Raw genomic sequence first — 18,307 nt, forward strand, 5'->3', positions numbered from 1 at the left:
CTCCATTATTTTATTTATTTATTTATTTATGAGACTTATATACTGCTTTAAGTGCAAGCACTCTCTAAGCGGTGTACACCAGTAAGAATGTATATATATATTTACATTGCCCCCAACAATCTGGGTCCTCATTTTACCTACCCCGGAAGGATGGATTATTGTTTACTTTTATATGTAAATCAGACAAATATGGATTACTCCACTAAAACAATTCTGGCTTAATGTTTGTGCTGAATGCAGCTATTTCCTGTGTCTGTCTGAATTACCAGAAAAAATCAGTAAGGTAAAGGTCTAGCCCTAATCTACAAGGAACAGTCCTGAATTTTTCCAACACAGAGTGGCCAAAGCCAGTGTCAATGTGATAGTTAATTAAGACAGCAATAGCAATAGCACTTAACAGTTATATACCACTCCAAAGTGGTTTCCAGCACTGTCTGAGCCATTTACAAATGTCAGCGTACTGCCTCCAACAATCCAGGTTCTCATTTTATCGACCTCAGAAGGATGGAAGGCTGAGTCAACCAACCTTGAGCTGCTGAGAATCGAACTGCCGGCGGCCAGCAGTCAGCAGAAGTAGCTTGCAGTACTGTATTCTAACCACTGGGCCACCATGGCAGTATTTTTTTTATTTTTAACATGGCCCAATATAGTATTTTTAGATACGCTTGTAAAAGGTTTTTACAAATCTTTAATCAAAATATTTTCCCAAAAAGCTACTTTTACCTATCAGAATGTGATACCAATATTTTCAAAATATTCCAAGGAACTGCTATGCCTTTTAATTTTTGTTAAATTTGCAGGATACAGCTTCATCAATATAAAATGACCTATTCTGGCTGAAAGCTAAAACAAAATCATGTGGATGTGAAATTATAGTTTTGACATTTCTTATGGCAAATTATTTACATGTCTTGGCTCATTTTCACCCACCCACCCCATTTATATACATGTATTATGCATAACACTCAACTCTCTGTTTATACCCTTTTTTGACACTGTTGTCTTCACTCCTACCATTTCCTATTCTATCCTGATCATTCTAACTTCCTTTTTTACTTCTCACACAATGTAATTCTTCTCTCTTTATTGTGCTCCAAAGTGTACTGTATTGTCAAATGACATAAGTTCCTCTATTAAAATACTGGCCTTTATTTAGCACAAACTTCTCTCTCCTATCTTTCATTAGCTCATTTCCCTTTCAGAATTATTCACATCTTTCACTGTTCCGACAATACAATTTCTAAAATGTCTTGTCTTTCCTTTCTTACATCCAACATTCCTTCCTGAAATTTTATTTACCAGCACCAGCTCCTTAAATCACCTTGAGTTGTGATCAAAATCTCTGGAGACCATTTAATGTGGAAGAATAATCTATCAGATAAGAATGAGAAACTGTGAAGTCTCTGCATCAATTCTTAATTTAATCAGAGAATTATTACATGGCCATAAGCAATCATTATTCCTTGGTTTATCTGGTTTTATATTTTGTATGAATTTGCAAAAATTCTTATAGACAAAAGCAATGATAAAAAGCAAACTAGGAAATCTGTCTCTCCGAGTTTTGAATGGTTGATTTTGAATTTTCCTGTATTCAAAGTCAGTATATTTTTTATACTTAAGTAGGATTGCCTCACTTTATTTCTTCTGACATGTTTCTCAAATCCATGTACTCCTCGTGGTTTCAGTCATAATTCAAAGTGTTGCATACAGAAAAATCCCAAGAGCACCTCCAATATACCTGCTACTAGAAAAGGTTACTATCAGAGGGTCTCTTTTTACAGACTGAATAATATTGGTCAGGTGATCTTACCTCAGGCAGTGTGTGTATTAAGTGTTACTGAATATTACTACAATCTTATATAAGACTAATCTCATTTGGGGGGGGGCGAGAGGGGTTAGAAAGAAAGGGATATGCCCTTCTGAAATTTATCATGAATGTAATGAGAATAATGATAATAACAGGAGCTAAAATATAGCATGAGTACAATAAAATGCACTTCTATAAAAATGCAAAACCTTTCAATAAATGACAGTTTTGGAGCTTGGCAATGGAAGAATACATAAAGTCATTTCTATTTAAAGAACAGAAGAGAAGGTATATTAACCAGAACATTTTTCACCATTGTTTTTCAAGGGAAAAAGAATAGTGAAACATATAACATTTATACATAGTTGTTTAAAAGTCTCCAATATAAAAAACCGAACATGAAAATAAAACAAGGGACAAGAAGATTTTTTTTAAATTTTGTTGTTTCTTCACTGTCAATACTGTCTTTTCAAAGCAACATGTTACAAACAAATCCTGTCAACTTTTCCCAGTTTTAAACAGCGACAATATTTACAGGCTGTTTCAAACAACATACACACACCCACACGCTCATACTCTCACTGACACATACAAAGTACACATAACCCTATCCCTGGCAAGTTCTCCATATGCTGGTAAATGCAAAGCACATATTCCATTTTCCAACTCATTTTATCTTCACCCTCCCATTATTTAAGGTAATAATAAGCAGTTCATTATCTGGCTGAGTTCATAAAGAAGTAACGTTTGACTTTTAACCTTTGTGACTTTTGTCATCCATTTGGGTCATGTGTAAAGTTAGTATAAATATCTAAATGGTATTTTCAAATATATTTGCTGATGAACGGTGCAGCCTTTTAGAGCAGCCATCTTTTAAAAAATTTTGGGAAAACTAGATATGGGCATTAGCTCCCACCAAGGTCTTATGTACTCATCACCATTTTACTAAGGCACACATTAAATACTGCTATAATTCTTATACTGTCTAGCATTGCAGGGCTAATGGCATCAGGTTACCAATCACCAAGTAGGACCAGACAAGTAGAACCTATATAATAGGTAAGAAAAATCTCTCTTAATAAAATTAAGTATATAAAACCAAGGTGGCTGAAGCTACAGCACATAAGAAATATTTAGATAGTCTTTGAAAAGCTCTTTCAAATGCACTAGTCCATTGGCAGAGTTATTACCACTTAAAATGTATAGAACTGAAGGGCTGGCTGGCATCATTGCTTTATCTCATCTGTTAAGAAGGCATTTCAATGTCAGCTTGGGTAAAATTTACCCCCAAATCTAAGTTTTCAAAGGCCTCTTCCATAACACTCTGTACCATTTATTCAATATTTTCACACAACATTGCAGCTATGCAACTAGTCATTCTCCAACAGCAGCAAGCATGGGTAGAAAAAGCAACAAATAATAAAAAAACACCTTGTAAAAGATATAATTTTTCAAAAACATTTTCCTTCCCTCCATATCTATTTCCTAGGTTACAAGAACATCTACAGAACATTACCTCAATATTAAGCAATAATAAGATTTTGTTCTTTATGAAAATTAACGCACTTCACGAGGTAAAAGAAATTTCTTCTTTAATTTCCCAAAACATTAACTGGGAAGCTAAGTATATGTCTGTGATTTTACATTAAATTAGTGCCTAGTTGGATTATCAGTTTATTATGCATATATTTATAAACGATAGTAGGCAAATTGACTTTCATAAACTTTTTCTACATAAATATTATAGCTTAATCTAGAAATTAATTTAGAGGATTACTAGTTTTCTACAAGACTTAGTATCAACTGCAAAAAAAATGTAAAGTTTTCAGAATGCTTGTCATAACTAGTTGGAGAAATTAATGAAGAAAGCCACTAAGTCCACATATGAAAAACTGCAAAACTATTAATTTGGCTTTCAAGCTCATGTACCGCAACAAGCAAAGAATTTTTTTTCATAAATACTAAATAGTTAATCCAAATAAAGGATATTCCACCAAATTATTGGGAAATGAACATCTTAAAAACTTGGAAATAAAACTAAATATATATTCTCATGAATACTAATTATATGAGATTTATATCTAACAAAGATGTGATTGAGATTGTGCTAATCAAGTAATTTGTTTTCAGTTATTTAAACTAAATTTATCACAGTCTAAATGTATCTACATATAATCATATCAAAAGTCTTGAAATTATAATCTTTCAATAAACCTATATAATCAGTAGTGTGGAGTATCCTGTCAGAGTGCCATTTTTTGTTCCTATTAATAATTAAAAATAGGAAAGAAAAATCTTATCAGAAAAATCCATTTTTCCACATTACAGTTTTTATTGCCTCATTCCAGTTAACCTTCCAAAGCACTCTCTTTATCAATGGATTTAATATATTCAAAATGACTGATTAATCTTTTTGAAAGGTAGATTGCGTTTCTTTCTATTTTTAGGAAAATCAAAAAGATAAATGAATATTTGTCAGTTAAATTATGAAGAAAGATGGCTGACAAAACTCAGAAAATGGTTTTTCTCTTGTTCATAAAATGATGAAAATATGATAGCATCAGGGTTTAAATTGGGGGCATTCAGACATTAGCAGGTGATGTATATTTTACCAGAACAGCAACATCTTTTTGAAGCTTTTTTTCTATATTTTATTATTAATGCTGCTCCCCCCACACACAAATTTTGTGGTTTTCAGATGCTAAAAACAATTATCTGCAGCAGTGAACAGCTTTGCAAATATGTGACCTGGTCAAGATTATAATACAGTAAGAATAGCATTTGCATTTTACTGCTATAGTATATTCTTAGCAAGCTGCAAAGGCTGTTTTTTATGGTATCGGATTGTTCATGTTGTGACATCATTTGGCTATGTTCATTAAATGTACAATGGTTATGTTTCACTGCAATTTCTTGCTTGTAAACCCAACACAGGAATAGTTAAAAAATAAAAGATGGCTGCTTCTAAAAGCTACAACTGCAAATTGTTCTGTTTCCCACTGAGCCCAGGCTTTCAGATCACATGAAGGAAATAACTACTGCACATAAAACTTTCCATTAACATTGTGAGCAAGTCATAGAAACAGCAAGATAAAAAAATTGCAATTTTGTCCCCTTACTCTGTTGCTGTTGGAGTAACTTGTTTCCCTGACAACACACACTAAAAATTCCAATCAGTAAAAATCGATGATATGCAACATAAATCAGTTTCACAGTTATATGCAAAGTACAATTATTATAGAATATATAATTACTGAAAATAAATTCAAGTCACAGAACATAATAGCAACTAAAAGGAACTAAAACGCAAAATGATACAGATAATACGATACAACATGCCTTCTGATTTTTGTCTTTTCGTTTTTTAAAAAAGTAAACTATTTTGCTTAATAAAGGAGTAAGTCCGAAAACAGAGATAAAGTCACAACCTTATTTAAAACAATGTATCTCATCCAGTTTTCCAAAGGAGCCCAGTCATATATTTTTGTTGACTCCATATTGGAAAATAACAAAAATAACAAAAATAGAGAAAAAATATGCACAATTGTATGATTGAGCCCATCGTAAAAAAAAATACACTATTAATTGGTTTCACCACGAGTAGGCTTCCCTGTAGTTTTCTTCTATAATTACTGGTAATCCATCATATATTTTAAATAGGACAGAATAAATAAGTTGCTGGGCAATTTTAAGCCAAAAATGAACCAATGATACTTCCTACCATATGGAGGAGAAGGTGGTTAATCCCAAAGGCAATTTAAATAACGGTATTTTCTTTTATATATATATATTTATATCAATAAATGTTCTGAGCAATCTCAGATTTTTGTAGTGCATTGCCATAAAAAAAAATAGTGCAGTTTTCTCAATCATCTTTTTTTTCCACTTAGAAGAAATAAGAAGTTTGAAATCTGGTTACACTTGCAGTTGATGAAACATTCTATTCAGCTTCACACTGACCTCAACATTTATACAGTTTTCAGCTGCTTTAAAAAATGAATTGAATCTACATTAATGAGACAAAATATTTTTGGCAAGACAATTAGAAAAACGAGATGCTCCTGTTTTGAAACTTGGAAAATGTGGGATTGTTTTAAAGCATTGCAATGGATAAAATAATGTATAAAGCAAAAGATACATCCTGTTTACCCTTCATGCACAATATTTTCTTCAGTAGCTAACTTGAAAAAGATCAAAAGCTTCCCCTTAATTGTTTTGGAGACTGACATCCTACCCTTAATTTCATTTTCAAGCCTCTTCCTGTTACTTAAGCTGTTAGAGCAGTGTTTCTCAACCTTGACAATTTTAAGGCATGTGGACTTCAACTCCCAGATTCCACAGCCAGCAATGCTGGCTGTGGAATTCTGGGAGTTGAAGTCCACATGCCTTAAAATTGTCAAGGTTGAGAAACACTGTGTTAGAGTATTCTTCTGAGACTCCTTACTTCATTTCTAAACATTGTGGAGATGGACTAGATTTTAATTGTCCAAGAAGGTCACACTTCAGCCCCAAGTTCCAGGACTCCAGTTTCAATCACTGCAACATATTTGTCTTCAATTTGGACGAGCAAGATGGTTTTGTCTATATGGGACCTATGCCCTGGATCTCTGCTGCAAGGCACCCAACGGTGAATCACCTAGCAGGGATAGCAAGCAAAGAAAATATATTCAGCTGTAATACTAGAACTTTATCATTCTGAAGTAATATATACAGACTACGTGAGGATCAAGATTAGGCTTTCAGATCTTACTTATCTATATTGTTGCTCCAGCACAGAAACTATTCTGATTCTACTTTTGAAAGTTATTGGTAAGAATCTTCTCTGCTACAATATTGAGAATAAAATAATAATAGAAATATTCCTATATTTCACAGAAGAAAATACCTTCTAGAAAGTTTTTTTTTTTAAAAGTTAAGATTTCCAGAACACATAATGCAAAGAGATATGATGCATATTCCCGTCTATTGTTATAATTTAGAATTTATAGAATTAGTTTTTTTCTTATTGCTCCACTTTTTGAATTTACGTACAATCAGTATAATCTCTGAGCATGCCAATAACAAAGGCAACTGAGGAATGAAACTCACATGGCCTTCCATGCCTTCCTGAGGATTCCAGTCTTTCCAGCTGTTTCTTCCAGCTCTTAGTCTTATCATTTCATCTGGCCATTGCAATTCTTTTCTTTTGGATAAGTTGATCCCTTCCAAAATCTGGCTAGGATCTATTATCTAAAAAAAGAAGCAGCTTAAAATTAGTGCTATGCAAGAACTGAGTTTGAAATGCCCCATTTTGAAACAGGTCAAAACTTTTTCAACTTGAAATGTTTTGCATATCCCTCCAAGTATAACTGGATTCCAAACACAGAAAACCATAGACAGCAAAATAAGAAAGGAGATATATTTCAACAAACTTCACACTCCTACAACTAGTTTGAGTAGAACACAAAGGAAATATGATATAATTTGTTGTTTCCCATTAATGCTTTTCTCAGGTTCCAAACTTGGGTCATCAAGCTTGGACCTCAAAGCAACATTAGACAAGCAAACCTATTTAATGTAAAAACACTGAAACGTGGAGACTCAATGAAACAAATCACTGCTTAATTCCCCACCTAATAGTATTATTGTAACTTTACAGAAATTGTTGAAACAGCTTTAATACTTAACTTGCACCATATTTTCCTGTGATACAAAGATCTTTATTCCCTGATCATATCTTTGCCTTATTCATTCTCTATTCTTTGGTGAATGTATACCATGAAGCACCATTTTCGAAGTGTAGCCAAAGCACAGCACAGCCCTAGAGCAGGGCTTTTCAACCAGTGGAATGGGTACCACCTGTGGTACATTGGCACCTGGCAGGTGGTATGCGGCCATCCTAGAAAAGTGGTAGGGGGGAGGGGAATGAGCTGAACCGGTGGCAGCATCGCACAAGCTTGAGCGAGAGATGGCTGGAGCTGCAGGGCTGTCAGGGCTCAGCGGAAGCGCCAGGATCAGTGCTTCTTCGGGGCTGTCAGGGCTCAGTGGAAGCACCAGGATCAGCGCCAGGCTCCAGCTGGAGCTTGGCACTGATCCTAGTGCTTCTGCTGAGCCCTGAAAAAGCACCAATCAGCTGGAATGTTGCAGCATCTCCAGGATCTTGTGATTTACATTCAGATGCCTGGCAACTGATTCATATTTATGACAATCACAATGTCCCAGGGTCACGTGAAGTGACCAAAACCTGCTGCAGCCACCCAGCAGACGGGGGGGGGGAGGATAAAAACCAAACACCCCCCCACCCCACCCCCACTGCCAATCCTCAACAGAAATGCTCACAACAATGAAAACCTCGGACAGGAGGAAGAGCACCGCAGGCAGGTGTCTTGCTCGGCTGTGCCTTGGGGGGCACTTTTTTCAGTGCTATTGTAACTTCAAACAGTCACTAAGCGAACTGTTGTAAGTCGAGGACTACCTGTACTTTATCACTTTCTTCCTTTTTTTTGGTCATCAAGTTTTTGACACCTTCCTAGGCGACTGGTGGTACTCGGATGTTGCCATATCCTAAAAGTGGCACAATGGGTGAAAAGGTTGAAAAGCCCTGCCCTAGAGGATACCAGCCCTAGAGACTTCAGTGTTACATCTGAAGTCTTCAGCGAATTCTGTATATTAAGAATTAGTGTTTCATTCCACAGGGTTGCATTCCAGAAGCATAGGGAAGATTAAAAAAATAAACACATAACTGTCCAGCCATAAAAATAGTCATTAGGTAGTAAAGGGATATAAACCATATCAGTTCCTACATTTCATTTACCTGAATTCTGTAAACAACATCATCCCTTTTGGTTTGTGCCTGGCTCACAGGGCTCACATTTGTGCCTGCCTGTGAATCGGTGGCATTCGTCGTTCCGTCAGTCCCTAAAAAGCCAACAAGGGCATGCTGTTTGCAGGCTGGGATGCTCTGACTGGAACTGCTTGAAGAAGGGAGGCCATGCTGCATGTTGGCAATGCCAGTCTGGTTAGCGGGTTCCATTTGGTTCACCATGGACAGACGGGACTGTATGGATGAGGGAAGATTGCGAAGGGAAAGCTGGCTGGTGGAAGACCGTCGGCAAGGCACAAAGCCCGTGGTGGATGTTCGGAGGGATGAATGACGACTGCTGTAGCAGTAAGTTGACTGGCTGGCAACTGAGGCACGAGCAGGGGAATGTCTGATAAGGCTTGACTGCACAGAATGAGCACTTTGGCTGGTGCCTAAAAATAAAGTATATGAGCACAGGCTATAGTTTGTCTATTCCAAGGATGTAAATTTGAATGGAAAATTGAAAAAGTTTGGATGCTGTTTAAAATTCAAATTAGATTCTGGATCAATTCCTTCTAGAAGCAGCAATGCCTATTAACTGTTTCATCACTCTAGTTTTTTAAGAAGAGACTGAACAGCCACTCGTCTGAAATGGTATAGGCCGCAGGGATCTCCAACCTTGGCAACTTTACAACTTGTGGACTGCAATTCCCAGATTTCCTCAGCCAGCCATGGGAGTTGAAGTCCACAAATCCTAAAGTTGCCAAGGTTGGAGACCCCTGGTATAAGGTCCCCTGCTTCAGCAAGGGGTTGGACTAAACGACCTCCAATCTATTCTGATTGATTGATTGACTATTGCTCTGTATGACTGTTTTCGAAATGTAACCAGCTGTTTATTTGTTTTGGACATTTTAGTTTTTGGTATTATCATCTGAGGAGGGATAAGGCATAAATACAACTATTTGATTTGTGTGGTGTGGTTTCTACAAAGAACTTCCCATATAGTGAAAATAACTCCAAGAAACTATTTAAGATGATCTTGACATAATGTGCAAAGTTAATTCAGATCTTTCACTGGGTAATGAAATGCAAATGTGGTAATTAATTAATCATTAAGTGGATTTACATGGCCCATATGGAAAATATGACCAGTTGACCATATTGTTGATCAGCAAAGGTGAAGTGAAAAACCAACAACGACTACCAAGAATGGACCCGACAGAAACAGAAACTACTCAAAAGGTCATCTAACCTCTCAACTCCCAAACTTGGAGCACATTCCAGTTTTAGCACTTTATAGCGCTGGCCTTATGGAAAGCTAGTAAGGTTGGAGCCAATCTAGTTTTGGGGAATATGGTTTTCCAGAGGGCAGGTGCTATGACAGAAAAGATGTGTTTCCCAAGTCCTGTGTCATTTTTTTAGTTAAAAGGATAGGAGCATGCCTCTCCTGTCACACAGGTAGAAACAATTGGAGAAAGACATTCTGGCAAATAATCTGGCTACATTCAATTGAAGTTTTATAGATGAGAGCCAACACTTTGAATTCCATCTGGAGGCACACTGGAAAACAGTGGAGCTTATGGAACTAAGGTGTAATATGGGCCTACTAAGGTATGCCCATTTCTGCCTGCATCACTGCATTCTAGACCAGCTGCAGCTTCTGGATAGTCATATAGCACATCGCCATGACAATACATAAAAGTAATCTACTCATTAGATGACCAAGGCAGGAGTGACCATGAGCCTCCTGTTGCAGGAAGATGTACAACTGCTTTACAAAACAAAAAAATCCTCCTACACATGGCTATCACTTGCTCTTTGGAGTCAAGAAGAACTTCCCAAATTGTGCACTAGATCTGTTTGGGGCAGCGTAACCAAAGATGGAAAACTCCTGGATCTGGCAGACCCTAAAACCACAGTCACTCAGTCTTGCCAGGGTTGAGCTGAAGCCCAGTCTCTCCATTCAGATACCATAACACTGAACAAAGTATAGTGCAAGTACAAAGCTGGATAACAGCAGCATACAATCTTTTTTATTATTGTTGTTGTTGTTGGTCTGTCACACAGCCAGCCAAATGTTTAGACTGGATTTGGTGTTTTTATCAACCTATTGAGTCCTGGAGTAAGCAGGCTCAAGGTGACTCTGAGTGGCTGAGTATCACCCCTACCATTAGATGAGCTTGCCCAGCTGCTTCATATAGATGAGAAATAGGAATGGGAAAATCAGTTAGCCTTGAGGAAAGAAGGGGTCATGAGCTAGATCTCTCTCTTCCCTCTCTCCCCATCAACACTAACCAGAACTGGCCCTGAAGAAAAGAGGAAAATCATTGCAACTGTACCTCCCACTCTTCAGAGCTGGTTTAGAAGTGTACCATGATCAGTGGTATTGAAGGACACTAAGATCAAGGAGATCAAGAAGAGCAGGATGGTCATAGCACCCCTATCCCTCTCCCACGGAGGTAATCCACAAATGCAATCAGTGTTCTTTTAGTCTCATGCCTGGTCTGAAACTCAGCTGAAAAGAGTCAAGATAATCTGTTTCCTTCAGAACTCTCTAAAGCTGCTGTACAACCACATTCTCAATAGCCTTTTTTAGAAAGAAAAGATTGGAGACGGAATCAATGTTATCCTAAAAGGTTGAATCCAGCGATGGCTTCCTGAGCAGTGGTGAGACCACTGCCTCTTTAAGCAGTGGTAAAACCACTCCCTCACTCAATGAGGAATTTGCTAGTGCCATGGCCATATGTCACAATTCAAGGAAGCCTGGGCTAACCAGGAAGAATATGGGTCAACATACAGATGACTGAAATAAGAATTCCAAGAACCCTTGTCCTGTCATCAAGACCCACAGGGTCAAACTCTTCCCAGATAACCAAGGCAGGCTGAGTGTGCCTCAAGGCTAGAGTCCAAACCAGTTATTTCTACCAAAATAACTGCTATTTTAGAATTGGTCTCAGAATTTTCCACTTGAGAAATGCATGCAGCTTCATGATACTGAGATTTTGGAGGATGACTTATGTCTTTTATATGTGTGCTGATCTTCACGGGAAAAAGTACACTGTATCTTTCTTATTATCCTCTACAGAATCACCAAAGCCGCAAGGTGAATGGATGGTATGGGACCTGTGGATTCCAAACATGCTTAACAGACACTGTTGATGGGAAGACAGAAGTTAAAACAACAATGTTTCAAAGTCTAATTATCCCAATCTGGCAGTGAGGTATTTGAATATATACACTCTCAGACACTAGTTCAGTTTTACCTAGGGTGACTGGATGAGATGTGACAGGAGGATGCAATCCTACTCCAGATCCCTGTCCAACAGTTGCATTCCCACCACTTTGAGATACACTGCTCTGAGAATCATTGGCAGTTACACTATTACTTGTGCAGGAAGCACCACCTCCAGCATCCGAGTCTTCAATGTTTCCTCCACTGTTGCAACCAGCACCACAGCCTTTTCTTAACCTGAACATAATAAGAATAATAAAAAAACAATAGCAAGCAGACTAAGAAAGTAAACATCAAAATCTTCCAAAGATATCTTGACCTATATTTTTCATGTTTATTTATCATACATTTTCTTCCAGAAATTCATGATGGCATCTCATAACAATTTCTTGAGATAGGTAAAGCTGAACAAGCGGGCCCTGTCCAAAAGTTATTTAACACAACACTAGTTTTCTCAGCTATATTGAGTGTTGTTGTAGGGAGAAACAAAACAGATAAGACTGTATTACTTAATTTACGTTCAGAAACTTAAAAATCATCCTGGAACTGTGAATTCCAGAGAAAATTGGGTTTATTAAGGGAGCATTCTGTGTTTGGAACAGAGTTTCACAGAAAGCAAATTTTATCCATAGTTAATGTTTGCAGGAGGTAAATAATGCAACTGAGATTAAAGTGACTGTTGACAATGTACTGAAATTTCTAATAAAAGCAATATCCTTGTTTTGACAGGAATCTTACTCTGGATTTGCATCGTAAAAGGAAAAGTGATAAAACAAAAAACTATATAATGTACCATTCTAATTAAATATACTAAAATGAGCAACTGTACTCTGGAGACTTTTTTTACTCACCTGTGCCATGTAGATACTACGAAGTTCTTGATGTTTCCCAGACTGATGGCACCACCAAGAATCTCTCTTAGCTGTTCATGACTATCAGAATATGAAGTTGTCAGAGGTGAGACATAAATTGGGTATCCAATAGGCTGATCACAAGATGAGTTAATCATGTTCCTCAAAGCTTGTTTTGCATTTTGGATGCTCCCTCTTTCTGGGTTTCGATTGCGCAAGAAGACCAACTCCTGCTGCTGCCCAGCCCAAAGGCCACGGACACATTCCTTATTTACCTGCAAAAACACAGAAAGGGGAAGATATGTAAGAAAAATAGTGTGGCAAAATGCAAATCAAGACAGCTATAACTACATGAATCTTATGACATGAAATATTCACTGATTTTACCAAATAAATCTACTAGTACAAAAGTAGTCTAAAATTACAATCATCTTTTAAAGGTCCCAAAAGTGCTTTTCTTGTTTTTTGTTTTTTTTCTTTTGAAAACATTTCATTTCTCATCTCAGAAGCTTCTTCAGTGGGGAACTGAAGAGGCATCTTGGATGTGAAGTGAAACATTTTCAAAGGAAAAAAAACCCAAGAAAGTCCAATTGAGAATCTTCATAGACGCTTTTTAAATGCATACTGAAAACAGGATATAGGTGTGCATGCGCGTGCACACACACACACACACACACACACACTTCCATCTTAATCATAAATACTCTCAAGATTTCAACAATTTTAAAATTATACATTAAAGTTTTACCTTTTAGAAAAATAATTAAAATTCATTTAATTACTTCAGAAACATGCAGACTCTGTGTTTAACTTTATGGAAAGCATTCATGCATTTATTATATAATTATTTATTCTACTTCCAAGCAAGTGTTGGCGTAAACAAAATTTAAAATTTGTTTATATACAAGAAATAGATAACTGTTATCAGTTTGCTGTTGGAAGTAAGACTAGCAAGATAGAGGTGCCTGTGCTACACTTCTCCCAATTATGGAATTAAATATAAAATATAACTGTTTTTTTTCTTTGCCTAGTCTGCAAGTCCTGCAGGTTTCCTTAATCAAAATATTTAAAAACCTAAAACAATTTAACATCAAAGAATTGCTTAACAAAATCACAGCATTTAAAAAAGGAATCAAAAATCAAAACACCAATTTCATACCATAAACTAATAAATGCCTATCCTCCCCACTTATTACATCTCATCCTAGAATAGGTGTGTCTCATCCACCCCATTAAAAGTATCTTACTTTAATGACTCTAAAGATTAGATAACGCTTGTTCAGCATGATGATCTTGTATTCATTGGTGCCGTCATCCATCACGTGACGAAGGGCAAGTAGGGAGGGAGAATTGGAAAGTACAGCACTTCGCCAAGCAGGGTCCCCTTCATGAGCTATAACCAGGTTTTGTTCGTGCGTTGTGATAGCTTCATAGAGAACAGCAGGATCATCGTATTCATCGGGAGAGGTGAAATGATCCTAAACAGAAGAGCAAAAGCACTCTTTTTTTTCCAAATTTTATTTATAATACAGTTAAAAACAAACAAACATTGGATTTAATGCAGTGATTCTCAACCTTCCTAATGCCGTGACCCCATAATACAGTTCCCCATGTTGTGGTGACCCCCAAGTGGGTGTGGTCACCAATAAGAGGGAGTAGGACAGCTAGGGAAAAGGGAAAAAATGGCGGACAGCATGGTTTGGTGACCCCCGTGAAATGGTCATTTGACCCCAAATGGGGTCCCGACCCACAGGTTGAGAAGCACTGATTTAATGTGACATTCCAGTATATACATTCTTATCAGATTATTCCACTTTTTACAATCAATTCTTCATCTCTACATATACATCTAAGTTTTATATACAATACTTGTTCTAAAATAACATATATTTCTATCTTAACATTCATCTTTAATCCCAACCGTCCTCTTCAAATTCCTCCAGTGGTAAAATTTATCCCAGGTTTCATAATAAACTGATCCACATTTGTCTTTTAATATCATTGTGAGCCTGTCCATTTCCGCACATGCTAACATTTTATGTATTAACTCTTCCTCTGTGGGAATTTCCTTGCTCTTCCATTTTTGCGCTAAAGCAAGCCTAGCTGCAGTCAGGAGTGTAGCAGCAGGTAGATTGTCGTACTTTTCTGTCGTTATTCCCAACAAGAAGAGTTCAGGTTTTAACTCCAAATCCAGTGTTAATATATCCCTCAACCAGTTTTGTGTCCTGTCCAATACTCATGAGTCTTTGGGCATTCCCACCACATATGGTAATATGAACCTATTGCTGTTTTACATTTCCAGCATAGGGGTGAGATGTTTGAACCCATTTTAGCTAGCCTTACAGGTGGGAAATGCCATCTATAAACATCTTGTAAGGATTTTCCTTATAAGGTGAGTTTCCAATTCCTTTCCCACAGTTCTTGCCAAATATGCAGGTCGATACTGAAACCAAAATCCCTACTCCAAATTAACCTGGTCTCCTTAACCTATTCTTCATACATTGGCTCTTCAATATGAGCCTTTATTGTGAAAAGAGAAATGATTATATTCTAGTCCAGAGTTGCTCAACCTTGGCACTTGAGAATGTGTGGACTTCAACTCCCAGAATAGCAAGTTTGGCTGGGAAATTCTGGGACCTGAAGTCCACACATCTTCCAAGCTGCCAAGGTTGAGGAACACTGTTTTAGTCTATATTAAAATTATACAGTCAAAGTTTATATTTGGCCAAACTCAATTATTTAAGGTTACATCTAATTATCAACTTAAAAAAAAAGATCTAAACAATGAAGTACGGTCTGTTTCCCTAAAAACTAACAAATTTACTACTGTATAAGCATTCATAGATCACAGTCTAGGTTTTAAGCTGAGATGTAAAACAACTCAGCCATAAATTTTTTTCCAGGGGTGGATTTGTGAGATCTGGCACCATGGCAATAACAAATGCAATGAACAAACATAGTTTTTCTCTTGTCAAAAAGATGTGAAAATTGCACTTGTTTTTAAGAAATGCATATGAAAATGAATATATGCTTCTGAAAGTTTGGTATTAAAAAAAAATGAGAAAATAGCCAAACACTGGAGACCAGGGAAAAATTGATAAAACAATACCAGGGAATTTTGCAGTCAGTGACATTGAAAGGTATAGTCTGTTCCCTTCAATTGCTAGATGCTCAATTCTTCCCTTCTCCATTTTATTCCAACCATTTCCCCCAAATTTGCTCACTCCAAGTAACATGTTCTTTCTTACATGAGGTAGCCTTGCAAGAAAAAAATAGAAGCTGTTTAAAAAAAAAAAAACCAAACAGATCTGTTAAAATATCTATTCAAACCATCTATTCACTCTAGATTGAACTGCTCATCCTGCTAATATGGACAGTAAAGCAAATTCACATAACTTATATATCTTTAATTATGAAGCTAGTTGTGAAAATAAATCCTGTTTAAACAGGTAACTGAAAAAAATTCAAAGCCAATTTACTTCTTGAGAGTTTCCCTTTCCTGATAATGTTTTCCTTTCCTGATAAATTATCCTAAATAAACTGACAAAGAATGGTATCGCCAGTCAATATCCATGTATTTTTCAATCTACTGGGACAACATTATTTTAATACGTTTCAATTATGTATACAAATACATTGGTATGAACCAATCTTTCCTTCCTTCCTTCCTTCCTTCCTTCCTTCCTTCCTTCCTTCCTTCCTTCCTTCCTTCCTTCCTTCCTTCCTTCTCTCTCTCTCTCTCTCTCTCTCTCTCTCTACTTCTAAAGCCACCCATCTCAGTGACTGACTAGTAAATTTATCAAATTTACCAGATTATATAACCAGAGACACTTGCTTGAGATAGGTGGCAACAGAAAACAAATAAATAAATAAATTAGTTTTGGCATTCATTTCTCAATTAAAATTTTTCCTCATACGTTATTAAAAGTGACTCCTTTTTCAAAAGCTCCATTTGCTCTTGAATCAAATTTTTACCAAGGTTTGCTACAAATCTCTTACCCACAGAGTTTGAGTTATAATAATCTGTGTCACTTTCAGCTGATGTACGTGTGTGCAAGCATTCTTTATACCTGGTGCAGTTTTAGTGACATCCGTATCCCAGGGACCACCACTTTCCTCAGTAATTCCATGTCTGCAAAAATCCATTCATCTCGCATTGATGATATACGAAAGTCTCCTTTAAACAAGGCATGGAGCCCATACAGGAAAGATTCCAGATTACTGTTTGGTTTGGGAGAGAAACCCCAAACATTAAAGCAAGCATTCAGTATTCTAAAATTAGTTGAAGAAAGTAAGACTTTCATTTCTTTATAAACACTGTGGACTGCCAGAGCAAATTTAAATTGCCATCATAAACAAATATAAATCAGGAGCGTTTAAAAAAAAACCTGACAACCATTCTTCAATTCCTCATCTGTTCTGGCTATGTATTCAAGCAATGGCTGAAACACTAAAGGAAAACTAATCATCCTCAAATTACTTGATAGAAAAGTGGCATAAATTCTTTGGATTAATGAGAACAGCAGTAGTTTTATCTGGAAACTTCCTTTACCTTGTACTTAGCAGTTATTTACTGAATAAGCATCTGGCCTATTTGCTGACAAATTATTTCTGTGTCTCAGAGTCTTTCAATTCCATCAAAATCAATTTTATACTTATTTTGTTCTTGAAGTTAAAGGAAAGATTTCTGATGTTCCCCATCATCATTCATTCATCATGTGTGTTAAATTTCTATATTCATTTTACAACAGACTGAGAATTCTAGTGGAGAATATACGTAGCCCAGAGTTGAACTATTGGGTTCTTGGCATTCTCCAAGTTCCCTTTTCTTCTTCTCGATGTTTATAAATTGAGCTTGTCTCAAATACCAACTCAGTGCTGGTCAATGACTATAATAGAAACAAAAGATCTAAAAATGCAAGTATATTCTTTACAGCGGTGTTTTTCAACCTTCACAGCTTGAAGATTTATGTACTTCAGCTTCCAGAATTCTGTTAGTTGAAGTCCACATACTTTCAAGCTGCCAGATTGAGAAACACTGCTTTAAAGTTCTATCACTCTGAGAAATTAGCCATTAACAGACATACTGAGATAAGGTCTAGCTATGAGCCATTCCAAAAAGGAAGCAACCAAAAATCAAAGAAAGGGGCAAACAGATCTAAGTACATCTGTCATCATTCTGCACTTATTAACCAATGCCAGAACAGGAACCATCACTAAATCAACAACCAAAGAAGAAACAAATACACTAATTAAAGCAGGCAGCAAATTTCTCCATGCACTGATAAGGTTAGCTAGGCTGGCCATAAAATATTTGGATGGAGAAAAGCAAGTTTAGAGAATGCTATGGGCCTAACAAACAGTCATCCTGCATAAAGGAGTTGCAACTTTTTTTTTTACTGAAAATATTTTCTTACAATCATCTAGATGAGAGACATAAGAGTTCTAAATACTAAATGTTTATGGAGGAAAACTGCAGCAGGATAAGTTTCCTCTCCTGTTAAGCATCCTGCCAGAATTTGTCACTAAAATTTCGAGAGTGAAATCAGCTACTCAAATCTGGTAAGTCAAATTAAGAGTGGGAATAGAAAAAGGTATAGCCATATTCTAGGGGACCTATTCTAGAATAATAAAGA

At 36.6% G+C, this 18,307-nt stretch overlaps 1 protein-coding gene across 3 annotated transcripts in view; it reads right to left on the reverse strand.

Annotated features, from left to right (window-relative positions):
- Nucleotides 1-2,047: 2,047 nt before the first annotated feature.
- PCNX1 (pecanex 1) overlaps nucleotides 2,048-18,307 on the reverse strand; it is a 97,141-nt gene continuing 80,881 nt past the window's right edge. Inside the window, exons 30-37 of one of the 3 annotated variants that reach the window (XR_005555605.1) lie at nucleotides 16,742-16,892; nucleotides 13,919-14,149; nucleotides 12,672-12,946; nucleotides 11,852-12,057; nucleotides 8,601-9,040; nucleotides 6,896-7,036; nucleotides 6,219-6,443; nucleotides 2,048-6,102 (exon numbers count right to left, since the gene is read on the reverse strand). Coding sequence is in view for 2 of the 3 variants with exons in the window: in XM_039334213.1 (XP_039190147.1) it covers nucleotides 6,303-6,443; nucleotides 6,896-7,036; nucleotides 8,601-9,040; nucleotides 11,852-12,057; nucleotides 12,672-12,946; nucleotides 13,919-14,149; nucleotides 16,742-16,892 (1,585 nt within the window). In the remaining variant the exon portion in view is untranslated. Of the gene's footprint in view, nucleotides 6,103-6,208; nucleotides 6,444-6,895; nucleotides 7,037-8,600; nucleotides 9,041-11,851; nucleotides 12,058-12,671; nucleotides 12,947-13,918; nucleotides 14,150-16,741; nucleotides 16,893-18,307 lie in introns of those variants that run through there. The other 2 variants (XM_039334213.1, XM_039334222.1) reach the window with 2 other exon arrangements.

The sequence above is a fragment of the Crotalus tigris genome, unplaced genomic scaffold, assembly GCF_016545835.1.
Source record: "Crotalus tigris isolate CLP2741 ecotype Arizona unplaced genomic scaffold, ASM1654583v1 scf7180000017545.3456711, whole genome shotgun sequence".
Taxonomy (NCBI): Eukaryota; Metazoa; Chordata; class Lepidosauria; order Squamata; family Viperidae; genus Crotalus; species Crotalus tigris.